Raw genomic sequence first — 23,843 nt, forward strand, 5'->3', positions numbered from 1 at the left:
AAAAGAGATGAGAGGATTAGTGAGAGTGGAAGTGACAAGTCATTCATTTCCTTTTGTGTTTCCTGTGCATTAGTTGTTTGGCTGAAAAAGCGCTAAATCATATTTTTTTCCCTGTCCTTCCTCACAAGCACATGTGCTGCAGTTTTGGTCCACAGCATGAATTAAAGCTCAGGGTTATTGCTTTAGATTGCAAAAACACCACAGTGGATATCACAGTTAGAAATCAACATCTTTCTATTTCCTGTTGCTATTTGATGATTGATGACATATACTCCTGAGAGACCCAACCTATTCATGTGTGTCCACTATAGAGGACATTTGTCTTTAGTCCGTAGATTTGGACTCATTGAAGCTACCAAGCTAAGGTCTAGTGCACTCTGGAGAGGAAATCCTGGCCTTTGATGTCTTATATGTTTGGGTGTGATGCGATTAACTTTGCTGTCTTGCTGAGACACAAACATGGACATAAATGAATAGGCTGGGTCTTAATAGGGCCTCTTATAGCGCAGCGGTTCACAAATGTGAGTATGAGTACCCCTAGAGGTATGTGATGGCACTTCAGGTGCTATGTAAGATTCAACAGGGTTTCTGGAGTTTTCTGCAAATCAAATTTAATCTTTTGTAATGCCATGACGGGAACAGCACATTTTTCTTTTTAAAATTGTAGACCATGTGACCTGCGCCTTCTTTCGACAAACGTTTTGAACCAGCAATGACAACAAAAGAATGATGTGCTGTAGTTGAACAACTTTAATTCTACTTGAGTCTTATTGATCGAAAATATCTAGGCGTCGGCAATGTCGAAACCCTACTTGTTTTTTTTTTTTTTAATATCATTACATCATCAACACACTTCACTGCAACTCTGTTGCTTGAACAGTAGGGAAAACTAATGCAGCCCAGACACTTAAATATTATTACTATATTTAATTTAAGTAAAAGGACAAAAAATGCAGAATATATTGAGCGTGTGAACTGATTCACAAATTCTTACTACTAGCTACTAGGTACACAGCTAGCTAGCTCATATAAACTCGTCAATCTTGACACAGATTGTGTTTTACAAACATCAGACATGCATCTATCATGCAAGCCAGGTGTGTCATTTTATAATCAGTGCCGGAAGAACATCATGCGATTCGCTCAACAGAGCAGCCACTCAGAGGGAAGAATTTCTTGATTTATATCTATGTGGTCAATCGCTTCTCTGACGATATGCAAAAAGCTTATTTTTTATGAATGATCATGGGGCATTTAAAAATTTCCTGCGCAGCTTGGCTTCATATGTTGCTCTCTTGGCGTTTGAACTAACAACCCAGAAGAAAAAAGCCACGTGTTCAATACACTCAATTGCTCTCAATTGTATGCTTGCGCTTGTGTTTAGGGCAGGAATCTTGGGCTGAAAAAAAAATGCCCTGGGTTCTATCACCATGGTTTTATGCAACTGGCTTAGAGATACAACCAAAAATGTAGTTCCAAAGTTTATTAAATTAGACAAGGACAGCACACCACTCTGTTCAAAGTCTTTTATTTTACGATTTCATTATAATTCTTTACATCCCAAAATGCTTTGTGCTTCTTAGGGGGTACATGGCTGACAAAGTTTGACTGTTATAGCTGATGCAGGATAAGGACTTTGAGATGGGGACCATTTATCTTGAATCAACGGGTTGCATATACAGTACCTCACTCTACCCACAAATGCATTGCTTAAAGCCACTGATGCGCTAGTGTGGTTTCAACCTTTCTTTCATTTCACCTCACATTCACCTCCACCGCCATCGTTTTTTTTCATCCGCACAATCCAGCCGGCACACTATCACACATCAGCAACTCCCTAGGGAGAACAGTCTCCTGTAGCCCCCTTGGATGCAATAATTATTCCATCAGCCAGCAGCGTGTTCCCTGATTGTGCTCAAGGGTTGTCGCTGCAGGGGGGGGGCGTACAGTGGAGAGGCGAGGGATGAGGGGAGTGTTGAGAGGGAGGGGGCTGCTGGTAGTTGTCACTCCAGGACACAGGGAGGGTGCTGTGTTTTTGGCAGTGGCCCGCCCAGTTCTGTCCGGCGGAGCCTTGAGAACGACTAATAGCTCTTGCTTGTCGGTGTTCATAATTATACACATTTCTGTTGCTTCTAGCATTCTGTGACCTCCCAACAACTCCATTTCCAAGTATTGCTCTGTGACCTTGCATTTTCAGATGGGGTATTAGTTGACTCTAGGAGATTTCTCTGCTGAGTCTGCAACGGATAGAGACAAATTTAGATACAGCTAAACAGGAAGAGGTTAATGGGCCAGGCGCTGCCTTGTCTGACTCTTTCTGTAAAGTGGACTGCAATTAAAGGACTTTCCAAAATTTATTTTGTTACATCATTTTTGAAGGGTTGGCTCTCAGCAGCATTCTTTTATAGAGATCCTGTATGAAACTTTGACTTTTTGTATGTATGAAGCTATATGGTTTAATTGTTGGATTTTTCGTGATATTAGTGACACTTAAAATCCTTTGATCTTTCTAAACAATCAACATTGTGCTATATGAATGGATGTCAAATTGAAGTTGGATTAAGTTTGACTCATTTGCTGTTCTTGTTTGTTTCCCTTATTGTGCCATAATGTGCATTATAACATGGTGCCTCTTATAACTTGTACACACTATATATGGAAATTTTCCAAAATAAACCGTCTTATCGAGATTGCAATTTATAATCCGGTATGCTTTACTCTCTCAAAAATACAGTATTATATTTTTCACTTTTTTAACTCCATGCTCCTTATAGTTAAAAAAAAATAATAAATTGTATTTTCCCCTCAGTGCACCTCATAGTCCAAGATATACATTTTTTGTTTTGCTTTATAATCCTGCGTGTATTATAATCTGAAAATATGGTGTTGTATTTTCGCTTTATAAAAGGGTGCACCGTACAGTCCAAAAAATATGATTTATTTTCCAGTCTCTAAGACACTCACGATTATGAGTGCAGTCTCAATGGATATTTGTATTTTGTGGAAAGTTACACATAAAGAACACACGTTACTGCATATAAAGGGGATTAAACCATTACAGTAAATTAGAAAAAATTTAGTCAACTTTAATTTAACATCCATAAATAAGGCCAACTGTAAATCTTTTAGGAAATTATAGGATTTAATGTACTCCAAAAATTTACAGTATTCGTTTATTCATCAATTCATGCAACAATACTAGGTTAGGACAGACCATCTTAAACTGGTGTGGAAAAGCCAACTATTTATGTTCAAAATAAGAAATAGAATCATTCAGTTGGTTGTTTAGATGCATGGCAGAGGGGAATCTGTTGGTATGGTCAACGTCATGATGGATGGACGGATGCAGGGACGGATGGATGAATGCAGAGACAGATGGACAGACACTCAGAAATGTGTTCTAAGGCACGAACAGTTTTGTTGCGATCGATTCAATTCCCTGGGAAAGAAATGACCCCGATGAATGAAAATATCCACAAGCATTTGTCTAAATGGAGGTTGGGGGGAGTCAAAGCCTGCATGTTCAAATCTGACACCGTAGGATATTATATGCTGTACTTGCCCCAGAGGAAAAAGTTACAACTGCCATCATTGTTCCACATCTGTGAGAGGCCTGTGTTTGTTTGATCCAGATAAAATCAATGCTCTTCACGGCTATGTCAATAGTACACAAAGATAGTCCCTTTAGGGAGGCACAAATATACGAATAGGCTCTGAAAACCATGCAGCTTTCTTGGTAATGAATTCTTGTGAATGTGTTCTCTAAGGGAAATGAGAGCGCTTGTTATACTGATAATGTTTTGTCTTTTGTTGCAAAACACATTGGAAAGTGTGTTCTGCGAAAAGTGTGAAATGTGCTGGGCATGTAATACCAATATTTTCAATCGAATACCATTGCCTGTATAAAGGCTCTTTTGAGATTGTTTTAATCAGTGTTTTTCTTTTCTTTTTTTTACTTGCAGGGCAGCTCAAAAGCTGAACCTATCCTCCAAACGGAAGAAGCAGCAGCAGCCTTCCCTGCCCCACCCTCAGGAGCCCTCCATCTACCCCACCAATTTCAGCGGCATTCTGCAGGCATCGCCCCCTCCTGCCCCGCCATGCCTGCTCCGTGCCGTTTCCAAAGTGAAAGACAACCCAGGGATAGGAAAGGTAAGATGCTTAACGCCACTACATGCACACGTTTAATACATGGATCCTTCTTCCAATGCCAAAACAGTAATATACAACCAATCATAGTTCTGAAGAGATATAAAAGAGAAATGAATTCATTTTGACATTTAAATAATTGCTCTAACTAATCTCATTTTAATCTCATCTCAAAAAATTTTGAAAAACACTCATCCGGTTTTTATGTATTAGATACTTTTTCTATCATGGCAGATGTGAAAAGACTAATTAATATACAGCAATATAAAAGTGGCTTTACACATTCATATTTTTTAACATATGCAGTAACTATTGACCTTCTGCTGTATTTGCGACAAGTCCCAAGCGATGGCTGCAATCTATAGTTTCAACCATCAGGAGGGATAGTGTTGTTTTCCTTTATCAAGTGTCCGATAATTAGCAAATAACGATAAACTAAAACATCTTCCCTCCTGACCAAAGCACAATTGCTCATAAGTGGGATGTTTTCCAGTTTAGCATGGCAAAGAGCTTTGATCTTGTATTTACTGTATGTGTAAACTAGACTTGAGCTCCGTCTGTGGTAAGCAAACAACTTTTTACATAGGAATGCATATGACTCTTACGATCAAAGTTGCCGTCGGAACACTTTTTCTATAAGTAAAATTTACCATTCATGAAGCAGACAAACTCAACCCCTAACAACTAAAGCACATGAAGCCTGACACATAAAAACGGATCTAATCTGCATACAGAAAGCAAAACGTTAGAGGCTAGAAATAAGATTGATGTGATTTCAAAATAATGGTTTAGCTATGACAGTAATTAATTGGCTGCAATTAATCTGTTAATGACATCCCTAACCAACCATACACATTGATAGTGCAGAGCCCATTTAAAATTGAACAACTCTCCTGTCTTAGCAGTTAACAATCAGAGCAGAAGATTTTGAAAAATATTTTCAAACTTGTTCTGCTGTGAAGTCATTCCATGCCCTTGACGGCTTCAGATGTCAAAGAACCATTTAATAATGCATCTATGTTTACTCAGCATTGACAGCTATATGAGTCAGAGATCCAAATTTCTGGACTGGGCTGGCAGTAAATAAGTTGAGCAAAGTCCAGAAGTAAAACATAAAAGTACTGTCACATGTTTATAATACGCCCCTCTGGTTCTTTTAAGTTGCAGTGGTGTAAAAAGCCATTTTCCATCATATGTTGTTTTTAATACAGATAGATTATGCTGCAGGTGCACTGAAAAGAAATGGTGCATTGAATTCCTGCGTACAAACACAGCAGGACGTAGCATGCTAGCATGTAAATAAATCTTAAGTCATGAAAACTGACCTCATCGTTGCGCTTGACAGAGGTAAATATACACAAGTCACAAAAGGAGGTGGGGGCTGGGGAGAGTTCGCTGGCAACACACTTGACAACATGCTGAAGACAGTTTGCTATGGGCCAAACTGTCCCATTCTTATAAGCCTTAGGAAATTGTTAATCCATCATTGCTCTCACTGACTACAGGATGAGGGTGGCAGACTACTACAAACGGGGATTCATGAGTTACGTCAACAACAGGTTTCACATTTGAATCTTAGCTGCACTGTGTGCCTATGAAAGCCAAACTGGTAGCAATGGAGCAGTCATTAAAGAAAGCTGTGTAAACACATCACTCTTCCTCTGTGGTTTATTGGCTATTGTTTGTCTGAGCTGGCGTCCTGTATGTATAAAACAGAATCCCCCCAACAAGATTCGGTCCCACCTGGGTAGGAAGCGCTTGCTTTTTTGTGCCAGGTATTGAGACGGTCGGACCATTTATTGTGAATTTCCCAGTGAGACACACAAAGTCTGTGTTGTAAACAAGCCCAAAACTGAGCTAAACATTGCATCTGTGCACCCAAAGGCTTGTTTCCAAAGAGGTGATTAACATTTATAGCATTGTTAGATGTGTGTAAAGCCAGGTTATAAGTCTAAAGCGATTGCATTTGTTTATTTTCTGTCTTTGCGCCCACCTGTCTTTTAGTTGTTAATTGATGATGTTTGGTTCATTAGGTGAATTCAGATGATCAGTTAAAAAAACACACACATATAACGAAGCAAAGACCGTATGTGATGTCTGAAGCCATACCTTATATTGCTCATCCTTTTAACATAACATCAAATTATATATCGTAATACCATAACATTTTCCTTGCTCCAATTGCTCCACTGTATGTCATGGCAAAAGTCTAGGCACATTGTTGATTTGGGGATTGCCCAGACCGCACTAATGGACTTGTTGGGGGATCTTGGGGCAGTGTAGCAGGGGCCATTAGCACAGCAGTCTGAGGTGTGAAAGTACTGGAACCATTCCTCAGTGGCCTCAAGCATGTGATCTTTGCCAACATAAATATAATAGAGGCATTTTCTTGGCCGGTAGCCTCCGTGTGACATGCTGCAGTTTCGTGGAAGCCCTCCTTAAATGTCACAGCTAATGTAATACTCTCAACATATGCACACGTCAGTCATGGCAACAGCCCCCCTGCTGAGTGGAAAGCATGCACTTTGCAAGAAAGCAATTTCCAGCCACATTGTTTTAGAGCCCTGGTGCCTGAATGCGCAGTAGTATGTATTTACTGTATTTAACCATAGTAAGATGAATGGGATTTTGTGCAGTATTAAGAGTTTGAGCCAAGCTGGACAAATAGTCAGAATAAAGTCGACTCTCCTTTCCAGATGGTGGTGTCTAAAAGTGATGCCTAAGTGCCCTCTCTAATGCATGACATTTCAATAGATTTTAAATCTGTACAATAACCTAAATTAGCCTTACAGTGAAGTGATAATGAACAAGAGTGAGACTTGGCTGGACACTACAGAAGACCTGACCTTGCCCTAATGTCATAATGCAATTCAATCAGCATTAATTTGCCAATTTAGTTGCATATATATATATATATATATATATATATATATATATATATATATATATATATATATATATATATATATATATATATATATTAAAGGTGTGTCAGATTGACAGATTACTTGTAATGAAAACTATAACAATACGAAAAAATAAAGAACAATACAAAAAAGTAAAAAATGGACTTGATCATAATTTTTGGGTTGGTTGTTCAATTTTCAGCTGCTTAGTTGTTTTCAAAGCATTGAACGTGTGTACATATGTAGTATATCCACATACACCGGCTGCCTCACACAAATGGGACCCCGCACAGACATTACAAATGCTTTAATTGTGTGTGCACTGTTGCAGTAGGAATTGCTGCATGTTATACTTAACTGCCACTCGCTCACCCTTAGTAACCATGGTGATTAGATGGACTCCTGTGGTGATATACATGCCATACGATGGGGCATGATGGTGACCTATGGAACGTGCAAGGCTGTAGCCAATATTTCTTATTTGGCACCAGTTAATGTAGATTTTCCATTTTCCAATCACGGATTGCAACATGGGAGGGAAGTGAGAAGTAGGAAGTGTGAGCCGGTGCTATTAGGGGATTATACTTGTGCACTCCCATGCTGGTGAGCTTCCCCTCGTCCAGAGAAATACCCCGCTGGAGCGCTAATCCTCTGGCATGGCACTTGCTTCACACACGTTCATCTGCACCACTCTACGCCTTGACTTTCAATGCACACCTTGCCGCCTCACTCTGACACCATTAGGCAGTAAGATGACCTGCCGGGTTTGCCAGTCAATGTTGGATTGAGTGTTTCCATGGAAACCTTTGGTGTCCATCAACTCTGATACAGATGACGTGATGTTAATGCATAATGGGGCATTGAGCTTTCTTTTTGGAGGCTGAGCTATATTCAGAATGCCTATGTAATTTATTCCCTTATGTCAGCGCTTGAAGAAAAAAGATGGTCGATGTCGCCTGTAATTTTGCTCCCTCTGTGGTGGATTTGAAAACATGTTCTCGCATACGTCTGTGTAGTGTTCTCTAGCCTTTTTCATGCTTTGTTATTTGCTTTATAATTGAACCCGTCCTTATGTCTCCCTTGCAATTTTGTTTCACTCCGGGTTGTAGGTCAAAGTGATGATGCGTATTTGCCCAGCTTTAGAGGCGACGGACTCGTCAGAGTCTCAGTCCTTCTTAAAAGTGGACAGCAGGAAAAAGCAGGTGACCCTCTACGACCCTGCATCCAGCCCGCCACACTCGAGTTCAGGACATAGACGTTCCGCCACGGTTGCTGTCCCAAAGATATTTGCCTTTGATGCTGTTTTTACCCAGGACGCCTCACAAGTAAGTGCATACTGTAAATGTCACTGTGCATATGTCTGAATTGTTTCTGAAGAGCTCTTGTCCTGCTTTCTTCTCAAGGGTAAAAGAACGTCTTAATGTTGACGGGGAGTAGCCAGGGAAAATATGCCACTGTTGGGTCAGGAGGGCACTCTTAACAGCTGGGCCTTTTAAGACCTCTGGGGAATGGTTTGAATCCACTCCCGTTATACCTAACCTCGCTGCTACATCTAATCTCAACTCTCGAGAAACATAACCACTGACATTAAAGACATAAGGTCAGATACATGTTTGCTCTGTGGTGGAGCGCTTTTATGCCAGCACAGTTGTTGTGCTATTAACACTCCAAAAGTTCCCGAAATAAGTGTATCATTACTCAAGATAGACGTCATCTCTGTAATGGAGAGAGAGAGAGAGAGAGCCTCCATCATTCACCCTACTTGGAACAAGTGTTTACTTAAGTAAGCTGCTGATAGTTTAAGCCTAAAACTGTTTCACTGCAGAGTTGAAGCCAACATGCTCGACGGTGCCGCTGGGACTGCACTGCTGGTGGCTAACTGTATCAGCAAACTGCTGTGCTGTTAGAGGCCTTGTTTGCTGTATGATGTATGGGAAGGGGGGCTGCCCCAGAGGGCCTATACTAAAACAAATTAGAAAAATGAGTCACGCATTAAAGCATGCATACACGCAGGAGCAATAAAAAATGCTGAGGCCTTTCACAAGATTTGGTAAACTGCTGCCAAATAAATGTTCATTTAAAAGGCTACCTGTTAATATGGTGTTGGCTGCTAATGTGGATGTGTTTTGAGTCATGGGTGTTTCTCCCCAGGCTGAGGTGTGCTCAGGTACAGTCGCGGAGGTCATCCAGTCAGTGGCAAATGGCGCAGATGGGTGCATCTTCTGCTTCGGACAAGTTAAGCTCGGTAAGACCAGGCAAACTATTTTTGATCATATTGTAATTGAGCGTTTTGATTTTTTATGCCACTATTCTTTTCAAGACCATGTCTTTTTTTTACGAGCACAACAAAGTAAACTTAATTAGTCATACATGTTTTGGTCTTAGAGGTTTGGGGTGCACAGAAATAGAGGCAGGGGTACATGATGGGTTACTGTATACAATAAAGATAACCGACAATTTCCTGCTTCTCCAATCCTGATACGGATATCAATAATCAGTATATACTTTTTACTTAATAAATGTGTCTGTTGTTGCTGGCTAAAAAAAACAAACATTTCAATCCTTCCTATGTTGAATGAGGTGTAATGTAAAACATTTTGTCATTATACCCACCCATCCTTTCTCAGTGTAATGGAAAATACTGTAAGTACTGTATTCAGGCAGTATAAAAATTTGTTGTTCACCGACCACCTGGTTTTATTTGAACAAAAACCCTTTCATTTTACCTGAGAACACTGTAGCTAGACCATGACGACCTTGACAGATATGTGAGTTCAACATTGACATATATTATTGTGTGTTCTTGTCCTCCCTTCTTGTATAGCATAGGTGTCAAACTTGAGTCCTTGAGGGCCATTATTCTGCATGTATTGTGTGTGAATATGTTTTCAAGGAACAAAATAAATACAAATTTTTGAAAATATCACTCACCATAGCTGCATTTCAATGAGCCGAGGGAGATTGCATTTCAACTAATCCAGTAGGATGTAGCGGCGTGTCAGAGAGCTAGCCATGCTGTCCATTCATTTATTGAGCCACTTTACAATTAGCTTAGCCACAGCTTGGCATAGCTGCTCCGCTTTTGTTTGCGTCGCGCGGACAATAACCCTGACACAAGCCACAGTGGTCCTACTTGTCGACTATCTTGTTCGGAATACACTCCACACACATGTACTTAGAACATTCACATAATATGACAATTTCTTTTTTTTAATTTTGTTGTCTGTAGTAATCCTCTGTTAAAACATGCGCAAGTCATTGATGTACTTGGCTCTTCACAGGCAAGACGTACACTATGATTGGCAAAGACAGCTCCACGCAGACCATAGGTGTTGTGCCCTGTGCCATATCCTGGCTCTTCAAGCTCATCAACGAACGCAAAGAGAAGACAGGGGCACGCTTCTCTGTCCGGGTGTCAGCGGTGGAAATTTTCGGGCAAGAAGAGGAACTGAAGGACCTTCTGTCCGAAGTGGCGACGGGGAGCCAGCAGGAGGGCCAGTCACCAGGCATCCATCTCAGAGAGGATCCCATTTGCGGCACCCAAGTAAGACGCCGCCAACATTTGAACTTTCTCTGAGGGTTTTACAGCATCTCGGTCGGGAAATTTTGACAATGTTCCATTCATGAGCGTGCCCTGAAGTGTATGGCGCATTTGAATTTTTTTCTCAGCTATTGTTGTCAGTTGCGCTCGAGCATTTTGCTCTCACTAAAGCCAACGGCGCCTTATTGATGGCTTTCAACTTACCTTTACATTGAGTCTCTTGTCAGCATCCATCAGCATCTATTATGTGTGTGTGAGCACTTCTAAGCACAATAGAAGTATTATTGGGGGATGGTGTCGGTTGGAAAAGCCACTCACAGGTGTTGCCTTCAGATGTTTGGGTGAATGTGTATGTGCCCTCACTTCAAAGGCAGCTCTTCTTCCGCTTAGCAGCCACATGGAGGTTCCTTTCATATTCCCTCCCTTTCTCTGTCTCATCCAACTTCATCGTCATCATCCTATCCACGATGAAGGGCTTACCTCTGCTTCCTGCTGCAGCGTTACCTCTGCTAATCTTACTCCCTCTGTGCACATACCTGCCGTTTTAATTGCCTCTGAGACCTGATCTATTGGGCAAGGATGTGTGCTGCGGTCCAATTACCCAGCTCCCCTCTTTGCTCCGTCTTTCTTTTTTCCGGTCGATTCTTTTTCTCGAGCACCATGTGGTTTCTTCTGCTCAACATATCTTTTTGTATGAATCCCTCATCCTGCACCAAATCCCTTTACAGCTTCAGAATCAGAGCGAGCTTCATGCCCCGACGGCTGAGAAGGCGGCCTTCTTCCTGGATGCTGCCATATCGGCCCGCAGCACCAGCCGTCCCAATACAGATGAGGAGGAGCGACGCAATTCGCACATGCTGTTCACGCTGCACATCTACCAGTATCGCATGGAGAAGAGTGGCAAGGGAGGAAGTTAGTAATTTTTACAGTTTGCTGGTCTGTTTCACAAATTATTCAAGTGTTAAACCTTATTAGAAATATGGACCTCGATTGAAAATAAAATGGACATACACCCTATTTTCTGACATAAGGCATGCAGTTCTTTTTTGGAGGGTAAATTTCCATATATTGCGTACACGTAGCGGGTTATGAGTGTGCATTACAACACATTAAGGGAAACACATAATGTGGACTAACCCAGTAACTGAATTATAATTCGTTTACTGCACTGTAAATTTAAAATAATATTCTTAAATAATCAACAGATTGATTATGAAAGGAATTGTTAGTTGCAGCTTTTTTGGGAACTCTTCCCTTATAATTTTGTCACAAACATTTGCTGCATTATCTGTCACACATTTCTAGTCACACGTATTTTTTTAAATAAATTAAAAAAAAACTTTTGTTCAACCTTTTTCACTTCATTTGTTAAGATGCAAGTGCAGTGATTTAATGCCTCAGAAGACAATGTTTGTTTCTGTTGCTTAAATTAAAGTTACACGCGCTTGCATGAGTTACACATTTATTTTTATTTTTTTTTTTAATAAAGGAGAAGTTTGCATAACTCTACAGTGATTATCAACCAGCCTAGTCTGACATGTCCCATAGAATTCCCCTCACCAATTATCAGTGTGTAAAGGACCTTTGCATACATGAGTCTGAGTTTTACTCTTTTTCTCCCTCTCCCGTTAGTGTCGGGTGGGCGGAGCAGGCTGCACCTCATCGACCTGGGGAGCTGTGAAAAAGTTTTGAGTAAAAGTCGAGATGGAGGGGGCGGAGCCTGTCTCTCTCTAAATGCGTTGGGAAATGTCATCATGGCTTTGGCGAACGGAGCAAAACACGTCCCTTACAGGTATGAGTTTTATGACTCACAGATGCCATGCAAAGTTTATTCCATATGTCATTCTATCAAGCAAGTAGCTGCGTGTGCTATTACCCAGGGACATGTGTTAAGCTTGTATTCATTTAATTTTTGAAACTTAGCTTCTTATGACAGCCATCACTCCTGTAGCAATATACAGTATAATATTAAACCACGTATGGCTTGTAAATATTTGTTAAAAAGGACTTTGTAATGATTTGTCCTGGAGAGGGTTTTAAAATTGACAGCTTGCTTTATCGTCGTGAGAATTTAGGAAGACATTCTTTGCTAATAACAGGGACAGCAAACTGACAATGCTGTTGAGAGAATCCCTTGGCAACATCAACTGTCGAACCACCATGATTGCCCACATCTCCGATTCTCCTGTTAATTACGCCGAGTCGCTTACCACAATCCAGCTGGCATCCCGCATTCATCGCATGAGGAAAAAGAAATCAAAGGTACATTCATTTTCACAGGTCATTTCATTGGCAATCTAAATATTGGTGGTAGCAGTAATGAATTGAATTTTGTAATGAGATTTCAGATTGGAATGGTGCATTTGAAAGAACGTTTTCAAGCCCTTGCCAGTTTTCAACAAATCATTCTTGTTGTTATATTTCTAAACGGTGCAGAGCAATTGTTGGAAGACATTATATGAGCGTTGCTGCAATACTGCATTACACAAGTGAAATTTTTCATTCTTTAAATACATCTTCCTCCTGTAAATCTCGAGCTATTAGGCAAATTAATGTGTAAATGCCTCCCTAAATGAAAGATTAGCAGTGCAGTGACTCTGAAGGTAGTTTTTCTCAGCTCCTCAACACATAATCGTGTAATCAATACCGCTGCCCGAGGCATTGTTAAATGCATTTCTTTGTATTAGGGAAATATATGCTGCAGATAATTAGGCGCAATGACAGCATACATTTATTCAGTTACGGCTCCAGTTGCGATTACATTGTAGTTCACACACTGCAATTCATTTTATTGACATTAATTTCTGTGTGACTATTGATGTGCACTTTTAACCTTAAGATACCGGTAAACATTGACTGAATATTACACATGAATTATTTTTGCCTCAATATTGCTTTAATAATAAAATACATAATTAATGTATTTTTATTATTTCATATATATTTATTGCATGTACAGATTACACTGCATAATATACACTATATATTATACTGTATGTCATAAACAATACAGTATGTCCATTATATAGTACATAAAATATGAATATTGAAATATTCATGAATATTATATAGATTTGATGTAAATTCTATTTATAATACATATTATGTTATATGTAATAAAATAAATGTTGTAATAAAATCTAAAAGTATTTTACATTTATTTTATTACAAATTTTTAATAACATTTAAATAGTTTAATAATGTACATCATTAATCAACTTGTTTCATAGAAATATCAAAAGGCAGGTTTACCATAACTGCCATCCTTTTACCGAGTTACCATAAATTGTTAAAGTCTTGAAAGGCAGTCAATCTATGAATCCAAAAAAAAAACAGGTCTTAATTGACATTACAACATCAATGAATCAATCTTTCAAAGCGTCTCAGAAAATGTTAATATAGGGTAAGTAGGTTTTTATGACTGTAAATAGTCTGAAATTTCAAAATAAATTACATTCTATAAAAAATAATGCCAGAAGACTCTCGTGATCATGTCACACAATAAATCACAACTGAGGGACCAACAAAACAGTGATACGGTCGGGACTCTTAATAGCAGCTGCATGTAATTTATGTACTATATCAATTTTGGACAAGATGGGATGATTTTGAAAATTGTGACGGCGGTATTAAATTTAATATCAAATGAACTTTAAAAAAGAAAAAAAAATGTTTAGCTTGGCTGAAGAACTCGGAATCTCGTTTAATGTGCTGTTTCCTTTCCAGTATGCATCCAGTTCATCTGGTGGGGAAAGTTCCTGTGAGGAAGGAAGGATCCGTCGACCACCTCACCTCAGGCCTTTCCATCCCCGGACGGTGGCCCTGGACCCGGATCTACCCTCTCTGCTCAGTGACCCAGACTACTCCTCCAGTAGTGAGCAGTCATGTGACACTGTCATTTATGTGGGCCCTGGAGGAGCTGCAATTTCAGACAGGGAGCTCAGCGACAATGAAGGCCCACCTGCTTTTGTTCCTATCATTCCTTCCCTGAATAAGAAGAGGATGGCAAAGGAGGGTCCCTTAGACAGAGACCAATTCTTTAAATGCAACACATTTGCTGAGCTGCAAGAGAGACTTGAATGTATAGACGGCAGTGAAGAACCTACAGCATTTGTTGGTGAGGGCAAGCGAAACCAAGCAAGCCCTAAAATGGACAAATCTAAGGAGAGCGGAAGCTCTGTTTCACCAAAGACCGTTGCAAGTATGACTTATAACCAAGATGGCACCTCAACCAAACAATCTCAGAAATCAATTGCCGTACAGCCATTTTGCAGTCCTGGTACTAAAGCTAAAGTGGACATTTCTGAAGGTCATGGTGCACCCTCTGAAAGAAAACAACTGGAATGTGTTCCAAGCGAATGCAGAACCAGTGCTGATGGTGAGAGGAACTTGGTTTTGGAAAGCAGTGTTGATGCTGAAAAATCGCAAAGTGTTGCAACAGCTCATCCTGAACCAGTTGTCAGGGAAAAGATCTACTTCAACAAGAAATCCTCTCGCAAGGAAAATTCAGAAAAGGCGGAACGATCAGAAAAGGTGGAACGATCCAACACCAGAATGCCCCCGGTAGGAATGAGCCACCAAGCTGTTAAAAGAAGGGACCTTTGTGCTTCCCCAAATCTGCGAACTCCAATGGAGGTTTGCCAGGTGAGCTCCACCTTCCAGGAAAGATGTTTTGATCGAGATATCTTGAGAGCTACTGTCACCTTGCAACAGCCTGTGGAGCTGAATGGTGAAGACGAGCTGGTGTTTACAGTAGTCGAGGAGCTCTCCATAGGCAGTATTGTTGATAAGGGCCGGCCATCCAGCATTATCAGCTTTAACAGTGATTGTTCTCTGCAGGCCCTTGCCTCTGGCTCTAGACCCGTCAGCATCATTAGCAGCATCAATGATGAATTTGATGCCTACACTTCATCTTTTGGGGGAGCTGAGTTAAACGGTGAAATGGTCACACCGCTACCAGAAGGAGCAATGGAGTGTGTACATAGTAGGGGCTCATCTGTGAGCTCTTGGCTTAGTGAAGTTAGTGTCTGCACCCTGGAGAGTGAAGGGGCTCAATCTTCTGATGTCTTCCTTCCACCAGACAAGAGCATGGGACCGGAAGCCACCTTTCATTTTGATTCTCTTGACATGTTCCATTCTGTATCAACAACTCGAGATGCCAAGAATTCCTTGAATGACAGTGGGTTTAGTTTTTCTGAACAGGACAGTGACAGTGGTGCCTCAAGCAAGCTATCCTTGACAAAGTGCCCCCCATCTCCAGATTCAACCAAAGCATCCCTCAGATTACCTTCTAAAATAACAAAAGCTCATTCACTTAGCTCCACACTCTCACAGAGTCCCTCCATGGTTCACTCCAGTCTTCCAAGGAAGGTGAAACCTACCTCATCCATCCCTAGTAGTAGCAGTAGCAGCAGCAACAGCAGAGATCCACCGAGGCAAGATGCCAAGCAGGAGAATCCTTGGCAGCGCACAGACAACCTCCCACAAATTCAACCGATTGTTTCCACCAGCAGATTTGTCAGAACCCCTCCCAGTGGTATCGCTTCAAGCAAAGTATCCAACAGCTGTAACAGTGCGCCTCGGCCATCCAAGGTACATGGGTCTACCTCATCCCAAAGGGTGGTTGATGGGTGTGAGAAGTCTGCCAGTAAGAAATCCGAGCCTCCCAGCAGAATGCCTCAGCTGAGAAGAGGTGCCACCACTCTAGGAACAGTGCCCGTCATCCACTCCTCAACAGACTACAAGGGAACCCAAGATGTCGCGGGAGCAACAAGCCCTAAATTCTCATCTCTGGGGAAGAACAATAAGGCCAACTCACAGAAACCAAGTAACCTACCCAGACCTGGTTGTATATCCCCTCCTCCACCGCCTGTAAGAAAGTCCAGTCTCGACCAAAAGACCAAGATCCTTCTACCCCAAAGTGCCTTAAAGTCAGCATATGGGGAGGCAGGAAGGAACACCGGGGCCAGGGCAGGGGCATCAGAAGATGAGCTCGAGCTTCGTCACAATTTCAAAACCTCTAGCTTAAGAGCTGACCATAGCAATGTCAAAGTTACCTCAAATCTGAAGGCAAGAGGAACAAGAGGTGAAGCTGGGCATCAATATGGTAGTCAGATATCCTTGGAGAGGTGTGACAGTTTTTCTCTGTCTAGTCCCCGAGCCGGACTTAGTAGGGAAAATAGTGGAGCAAGTCTGGGCAGCAGCAGCAAAATCGGTAAATCTATTCCAAGATTTGGTATCCCGACTTCCTCAAGTTCCCCTATCGCTACCTGCCCGTCATCCCCAGGTGGAGGGACTATGAGTAAAACGGGCCAGGTCAAAGCATCTGGAAACCCACGAGCGTTAGGATCACTCAATAGCAGTAAGGCTCGCTCATTGTCTGCCAACAGTTCCAAAGGCTTAAGTTCTTCCACCAAATCCCTGGCCACCGCTGGGACTAGAAATACCAACGCCAACCTTCCTCCATCAGGCAGAACATCAGCTCCTCGGTCCACTGCTGCTGTCAGTAGCAAACCTGGAAGAGGGACTATCATGGGCACAAAGCAGGCCGTACGAGCCGCCAACAGCCGCGTGAGCGAACTGGCAACAGGTGGCATATCAGGAAAGCACATGAGAGTTTCCGGGGATTCGGACAGTGGCAATGACAGTGGCGTGAACGTAGCTGAAGACAAATCCCCCATAGCTATGTTACCCTCTCCGTACAGCAAAATTACAGCACCCAGACGGCCCCAGCGTTACAGCAGTGGTCACGGCAGTGACAACAGCAGTGTTTTGAGCGGTGAGTTGCCTCCAGCAATGGGCCGCACAGCTCTCTTCTATCATAGTGGCGGCAGCAGCGGATACGAGAGTATGATCCGTGACAGTGAAGCCACGGGGAGCGCTTCTTCTGCCCATGACTCAATGAGTGAGAGTGGGATGTCATCTTCTGGCAGAACAAGGAGCTCCAAATATCCCAAAAAGAGAGCGACTGGTGAGAAACTATTTCAATGAATTACTAGATAGAGCATGATAATCATTACAATAGATTGACTCATTTTTTGCTGTTAAAAAATGAATAGAAACAATCATTTTTTCCATAGCCAAAATGATCTGTCTGTATACTGTCGCTTCCATGTCATATTTCTGGTGCATAGAGAGATTGAGGCTCACTTGAAACTAGTGTTCTTTATGTTTATAAAAACACATGGTTCTTTATGCATTCTGATTTAATGACTTGAGCTTTTAATTAGAAGCATTGATTAGATCACTTAGAAATGTATCTTTATTGAGCCATGGCACCTATTTTATAGGTGAAAATGTTCATGGGTAAGCAGCATACGAAACTTAAAAATGAAGGTAAAAGATAGTCTTTGGGAAGGTATCTGGAAAAAAAATGTTAACGTGACAGGCCTATGAATGGTTCTGTTGCACACATGTTGAGAAAAGTAAACTTCCAACATATTAGGATAGCAACGTACCCTGGCGTTCATGCTCCATTATCGAAAAAGGCTCTTTATCCTTTCCTTTCCATTATCCTTTCTTATTCAGTTGCAAATTGGTATTTCATTGTATTTCTTTCACTCTGATTCAACCACATAAATTATTCATGTATATATGGGAAACCGGTGATGGATGTTTCACAAAAAGACGACTCAAACTGTGTGATGATCAAGTTAGATGAATGGAACATGAGCGTGGGGGACCTGGTTCCATTTTTTTTAGAGCATGACATACAAACATTGGAATTCAGGGCTTACACGCGGCTTAAGCATAGCCTTCTCCAATATTTTTTCCCGTTTGTGAACCTGCAACATAGTAACTCATAAAGATCCTATAAATATGCAACCACTGGCACTGGACCAGCTTTGCAGCATTTGGAATCATACATATTTACTCACAGACGCCAACAAATGCTAAATGCTTGCTTTTACGTGCTTTTTGTAGGTTTCCAGCGAAGACGCCTAATTCCAGCGCCCCTGCCAGATACTTCTTCCCTTGGGAAGAAAGCAGGCGCAGCAGGCCAGTGGGTTGACTTGCCCCCAACATTGAAAGAACCTTTTGAAATCAAAGTCTATGAGATCGACGATGTGGAACGCCTTCAGAGAGGACGTCAGGAGCAAGCTGCAGAGGTACGTGGCGGGTCGTTGTTGACATATTCTACATTGTGCTGAATCTTGCTGACCTTGTCATGGATCATGTAGCGTCTGGCTCTCGTGAAGCTCACTTGCTAAGCCTTAGCACTATTTTGCGTCTACAACAAGTTGTGAGAATGTCTTAGCTGACTTCTTCTCAGTTTCTCTTTAAAGACCAAGACAGGAATAACATGTCTCCGACGTTTGACCTTCAGTCAGCTGAGTAGCAAATCCCGGAGTGGAAATGTCAGAGATTCTACAAGCTCAGAAACTTGACTCCTCTGGAATGTCAATAGTTCTGGAGGCAATTATTAACAGGCTTCAAATGATATATGGACTGTTCATGATGGCAAGAGTGAGTGAAGATAATGAAATTGTGAAGAACGGCCGAAGAATTTGCAATGAAGACTCGGCTCAATCAGCTCACCGCTCTTCGCTGATTGCCTTTTATAGCGCCTCTTCTGTGGCTCATTGACCGCTCCCCGAGGTTTAGCACAGGCTCACAAAGATGTTTTAACATCTTTTACTTTTAATTGACACGCACATTTCACTAATAAAACATTACGAGCGCACAAAATATCTAGTGATTAATCATGCTCCCTTTTGTAACGCTTCTTGTTCTTATTTTCAGCAAACTTTTCACGACGTTGACAAGGTGAGAAACATTTGACTGTATATTGTCCACAAATGTCTGTATATCATCTTAATTGAGCTCTTGCATCAATATGGGCATACAACATTGTTATTTTGTTCCCCCAGGGCCTGTTGTATTTTAATAATAAGTTGAAAATGTTGGAGAGAAGGCAACAGCATGTACGGGAATTGATATCAAAGCATGAGGTGTTGATGGAGGAGCTGGAGGACACCAAGGCCCGGTTGATGATGGATCCCAGGAAGTGGACTGGAGAGTGTGAGTACCGTATTTTCCTCACTATAAGGCGCACCGGATTATAAGGCGCACCCTCAATTAATTACATATTTTAAAACCTTTACCATATATGAGGCGCACCGGATTATAAGGCGCACCCTCAATTAATGACATATTCTAAAACTTTTTCAATCACAATATAGTAATACACAAAGTAATAACTCAAATAAAAACTCTAGACTCTCAATACCATAATAATTCAATGTCAATATGACCAAACTTGTTCAATTGTAAACACACAAAAGAAACAGGTAAAGTTTACTTTATCAGTTCATTCCCCATCTACGAATCCCACTCTCAATATTGATCCATATATAAGGCACACCTGATTATAAGGCGCACCATCAGCTTTTCAAAAAAATTAAGGCTGTTAGGTGCGCCATATCGTGTGTAAAATACGGTAACTGCTTTAAAAATTATGTGATAAATTATTTTGGATAATCAATGAACCGTTAAATACCTTTTTTTTCATTTCAGCTTCTCAATAGTAAAAATGATCCGATCTCTGTTATTTTCCATGAAAGAAGTGGGTTTTTTTTTTTAAATAAATAAATTAGTCTTTATCATATTAAATAATGAAATACATTTTTGCCTATTTTCTGTCAAGTCATGTCTCTCTAAATATTTCTATTTGTGTATTTCCTCCTGACAAATTAACATAGTTTTTCAATGAAGGTTTGAATGAAGGCCCGATTCAACAATTAATTAACATTGATGATCAAAATCATTATTAGCAGAGGAGCTGAAATGCTTCCTTTTTCGTGCTCAGTGTTTTATTGCTATATCAACATTTAAAGTACCATTGTTGTTTCTTTATTGTGAACAGTTGAAGTGGACCCGAGTTTGGATAAAGAGTCTCCGGAGTACCTGGACGTCTTAGAGCGGGTGACAGAGGAGCTGGAGTTTTGCGTCAACTTGTGCAAGTCGCGGGTAATGATGGTGACCTGTTTCGACATCAGCACGCAGGGGGCGCCCGCTCTCGAGGAATTGCGGGAAGTAGAAGTCTGAGGACGAACGGATGTCGAAATGAGAAGTTGAGAAAGTGAAAGGATGCTGAAATGTAGCAGCCACTTCAAGGATATTACTGCAGTGAAGATGACAAGAGCGTCTTTGCACGGCAATAGGAAATCGTAACCACTTTGCTAGAGTGCCTCGTTGTCCAGGACATGTTGGAAGGCAGTGAAATGAAACGTGAGCACAAATGCAAAGCAGTGGCCATCACATACTCTTACTTAAGAGTCGGTGAACACCCGCAAGTGCCTTTTTTAAAAATTGTTTCATGTCATTGTTTTACATTTGGTGCCGGAATCTCTAGAAACCTAAGCAAACCCTGAACATATTGCTTTTAAGAACAAATTTTTTATATTGCATTGTAAAGTGTATTTATGATAATGTGGTGTGTAAAAAAATTCTCATTGAAAGGGTAGAAATAAAGAGGGGGAAAAAAAGTAAGAGCAATAAGCTAATGTTATTGCGCTCCCGGACTTTGCCTTTTTCTCTTGTTTAAAACCTCAGTCAGCATTTTCGTCATGTTCATTCAGCCTCTTGCGCCTTACGTTCACTTTTGTAGTTTTCTAACTCTTCAAACTGGACTGTTTTTTTTTTTTCATTAACAATGCATTTACTCTCATCTCCTCTCACCTGGAAGAATACTGCAAGGGTGGGTGGATGTTTTTCTTTTTGTTTAGTTTTTGGTCCTCCAGTTGCCTTGATCACAATGAGTCTCAGTGGATGCTTGAAGGTAGAGCAGCAGTTACATATATCTATGGGTGCCCAAAACGTGATGTTAAGCCAAAACATATCAATCAGAGAGCCACTGTGATGGACCCCTTGCGCTAGTTCTCTCTGGTGCCTCCACGTGTGCCCACCTTATGGTTTTCCATACAAGCCTACAATATGAAAAGCAGTCTGACTAGTTACACTGACAGCATAAGAAGGATCCCACTACAATGAAAAAATATGTGGCACAGAAGAGAAAGCACAAATAAGCCTGTTGTTTAGTTTTTGTTGTTGTTTTGTTCTACCTGAGCATCAGCTCTATGCATTCCACTTTTATTGAAACTGTAGTCCGCCGATCACTACCAACATTAGGTGCAGCAGCACATAATGGATTCTCTGCCCAGGACAATTTTATTTTATTTATTTAGGCTAGTTGAAAAAAAAAAAAAACAAACTACTCCACTCCACCATTTCTATAATTTCCAGTGAATCTATGCAGCAAATACAATATTATTTAGTGTTGTGTATCATCTGCACTGATCACTGGAAATGATTGTGAACAAGCAACTTTTTTGTGGCATTTTTGTCCATTTTTTTCTGTATAATAGGAATTTGTTTACTTTCTTCAAGAAATTGTTCTCTCAGGCCCTTTCTGACGATGCTGCATGAGATTTTTTAATCATTTTTTTAGTAATGATTTCTACTCCATTTTTATCATTCAAATTTTTTACAGTAACTTCACTTTTCACTAATGTGGGTTTAGGCTTATGAATGAAAAACCTATAGTACCAAACCAAGACCTTTTTCCAAGAAATTATTTTATGTAAGGTCATGTTTCATATCGAAACCCATATTTTCGAATACCTTTGTTTTTGTATAGGATTTTCAAACCCTGTGTATAAATGTATGATATGGCAGCTTGTGTTTTACAGTATCTGTGAATAAAATACTTCTTACTGACGATCCAGACTATTGTTTCTCTTGGTTATTAGATCGTTTGCTGCTACTTTCGTTGAAGTATCGTTCCACTCATTTGCTTTACTGGTTTGTTTCCCTAGATACCATGTTTTTCATATTAACATGGCACTCATAAAATCCTTTAGCTTTCCAAAAATCAACAGTGCGTCTTATAATCATAATGCCTATGTGCCTTAAGTATGGACGTTGTTTTTTCAGTCTATCATCTTTAATTAAAATTCTTTTCTATTCACTTTAACCTTATGGTCTGAAAAATATGGTACCTTACATCTGTCTATGGATCATTACATATTGGCAAAACACAAACCTAATAGGGCGAAATCCTAAAAGTTGAATAAAGACCGATTTATTTGCTGTACTGTTTTGTGTCCCTCAATGTGCCGGGAAGAGCCCAATAGCACTTTATAACCCAGTGGGCCGTATGATGCAGATATTTCCCAAAATAAACCTTTTCTCTGAGACTGCGCCTTATAATCCTGTGCGTCTTATAGAAATGTATGGTACAAACATTTTATTTTTTATTGGATTGGTTTGATCATCAATTATTCTTAACAAATCATGACTGTAGTATTTTTTGAGAGTGGCCCTAATGCTCCTTCTTTGACGTCATCCAGACTGCATTTGCATAGATGTTTAAGGTACATGAAAGAAAACAGTCTCAACAACTAATCACAGTTCTTCTCCTCTGCCCAGCATCAGCCTGAGGCATTGTTAGTGGTACTGGTTGCTCAGCTTGGGATTTACGGCTTTTGCAGTTCCACAGATTGGTCTGTCTGAAGCTAGCTAGCTCTTTGAAGAAGACCTATAAACCTGACCAAATGCTGCCACTTATGCTCAGTAATTAAAGCAAGCTGGCGTGGAGTAAAGTCCCTAAATTATCAGCGGCCGGGCAAAAGATGTGAGATGTGGTCGTGCTTCAGGGAGGTCGTAACTATTGACGCCTCTAACCCCAAAACAGATTGCATCTGAGTCGAGTCCTGCACCCACACGGAAAACCTCAAGACGTCCTGAAGCCGTAGAGCGCAATGTCTTGTGTACGTTCGGGCTGGGTGGCCATACGAGTCCAAACAACAAGCCACTGAACTAGCCTAATGTTACAGGTTTTCAATCAGTTCAAAGCAATCCATGAAGTTAGTGAAATAGCCTTTTCCTTTTTGACCTGTTCACTTACTGTGAGTTTAGGACTTGACTCCAGGGTGCAAATCAAGCATGCAAGTTGTTTTTGATTGTGGTCAGACCACGATTCACTGACCTTGTCAAGAGTAATAAGTGCGGCCTTGCTCTTTGGATATTGCGAAGGACTGATGGACGTTGCTGTCTAGTCTAGGCCATTTGAAATACTTTTAGAATAATGATGCACAAGGTTATGAATATTCAACGTTTTTTTTTCCAAAGGTTGTACATAATTGAGGAATGGCCTTGATCAACTCTGTTGTTGGAAGGGTTAGAGTACACTACAGGCAGGTTAATGAGACTTCATTTCTCTTTTTTTAAAGATCAGCAAATTGCACTCA

At 40.7% G+C, this 23,843-nt stretch overlaps 1 protein-coding gene across 1 annotated transcript in view; it reads left to right on the forward strand.

Moving 5' to 3' along the window:
* Positions 1 to 22,318, forward strand: part of kif26ab (kinesin family member 26Ab) — a 78,078-nt gene extending 55,760 nt beyond the window's left edge. The window contains exons 5-16 of the mRNA XM_088433629.1: positions 3,963 to 4,149; positions 8,162 to 8,377; positions 9,204 to 9,297; positions 10,334 to 10,596; positions 11,322 to 11,505; positions 12,226 to 12,385; positions 12,693 to 12,855; positions 14,320 to 17,563; positions 18,517 to 18,701; positions 19,336 to 19,359; positions 19,464 to 19,614; positions 20,459 to 22,318. Of these exons, the coding sequence (XP_088289755.1) occupies positions 3,963 to 4,149; positions 8,162 to 8,377; positions 9,204 to 9,297; positions 10,334 to 10,596; positions 11,322 to 11,505; positions 12,226 to 12,385; positions 12,693 to 12,855; positions 14,320 to 17,563; positions 18,517 to 18,701; positions 19,336 to 19,359; positions 19,464 to 19,614; positions 20,459 to 20,640 (5,053 nt within the window). The 3' untranslated portion in view covers positions 20,641 to 22,318. The remainder of the gene's footprint in view (positions 1 to 3,962; positions 4,150 to 8,161; positions 8,378 to 9,203; positions 9,298 to 10,333; positions 10,597 to 11,321; positions 11,506 to 12,225; positions 12,386 to 12,692; positions 12,856 to 14,319; positions 17,564 to 18,516; positions 18,702 to 19,335; positions 19,360 to 19,463; positions 19,615 to 20,458) is intronic.
* Positions 22,319 to 23,843: the final 1,525 nt, after the last annotated feature.

The sequence above is a fragment of the Hippichthys cyanospilos genome, chromosome 14 (genome assembly GCF_059441005.1).
Source record: "Hippichthys cyanospilos isolate Australia breed blue-spotted pipefish chromosome 14, RoL_Hcya_1.0, whole genome shotgun sequence".
In the NCBI taxonomy this organism is placed as follows: domain Eukaryota; kingdom Metazoa; phylum Chordata; class Actinopteri; order Syngnathiformes; family Syngnathidae; genus Hippichthys; species Hippichthys cyanospilos.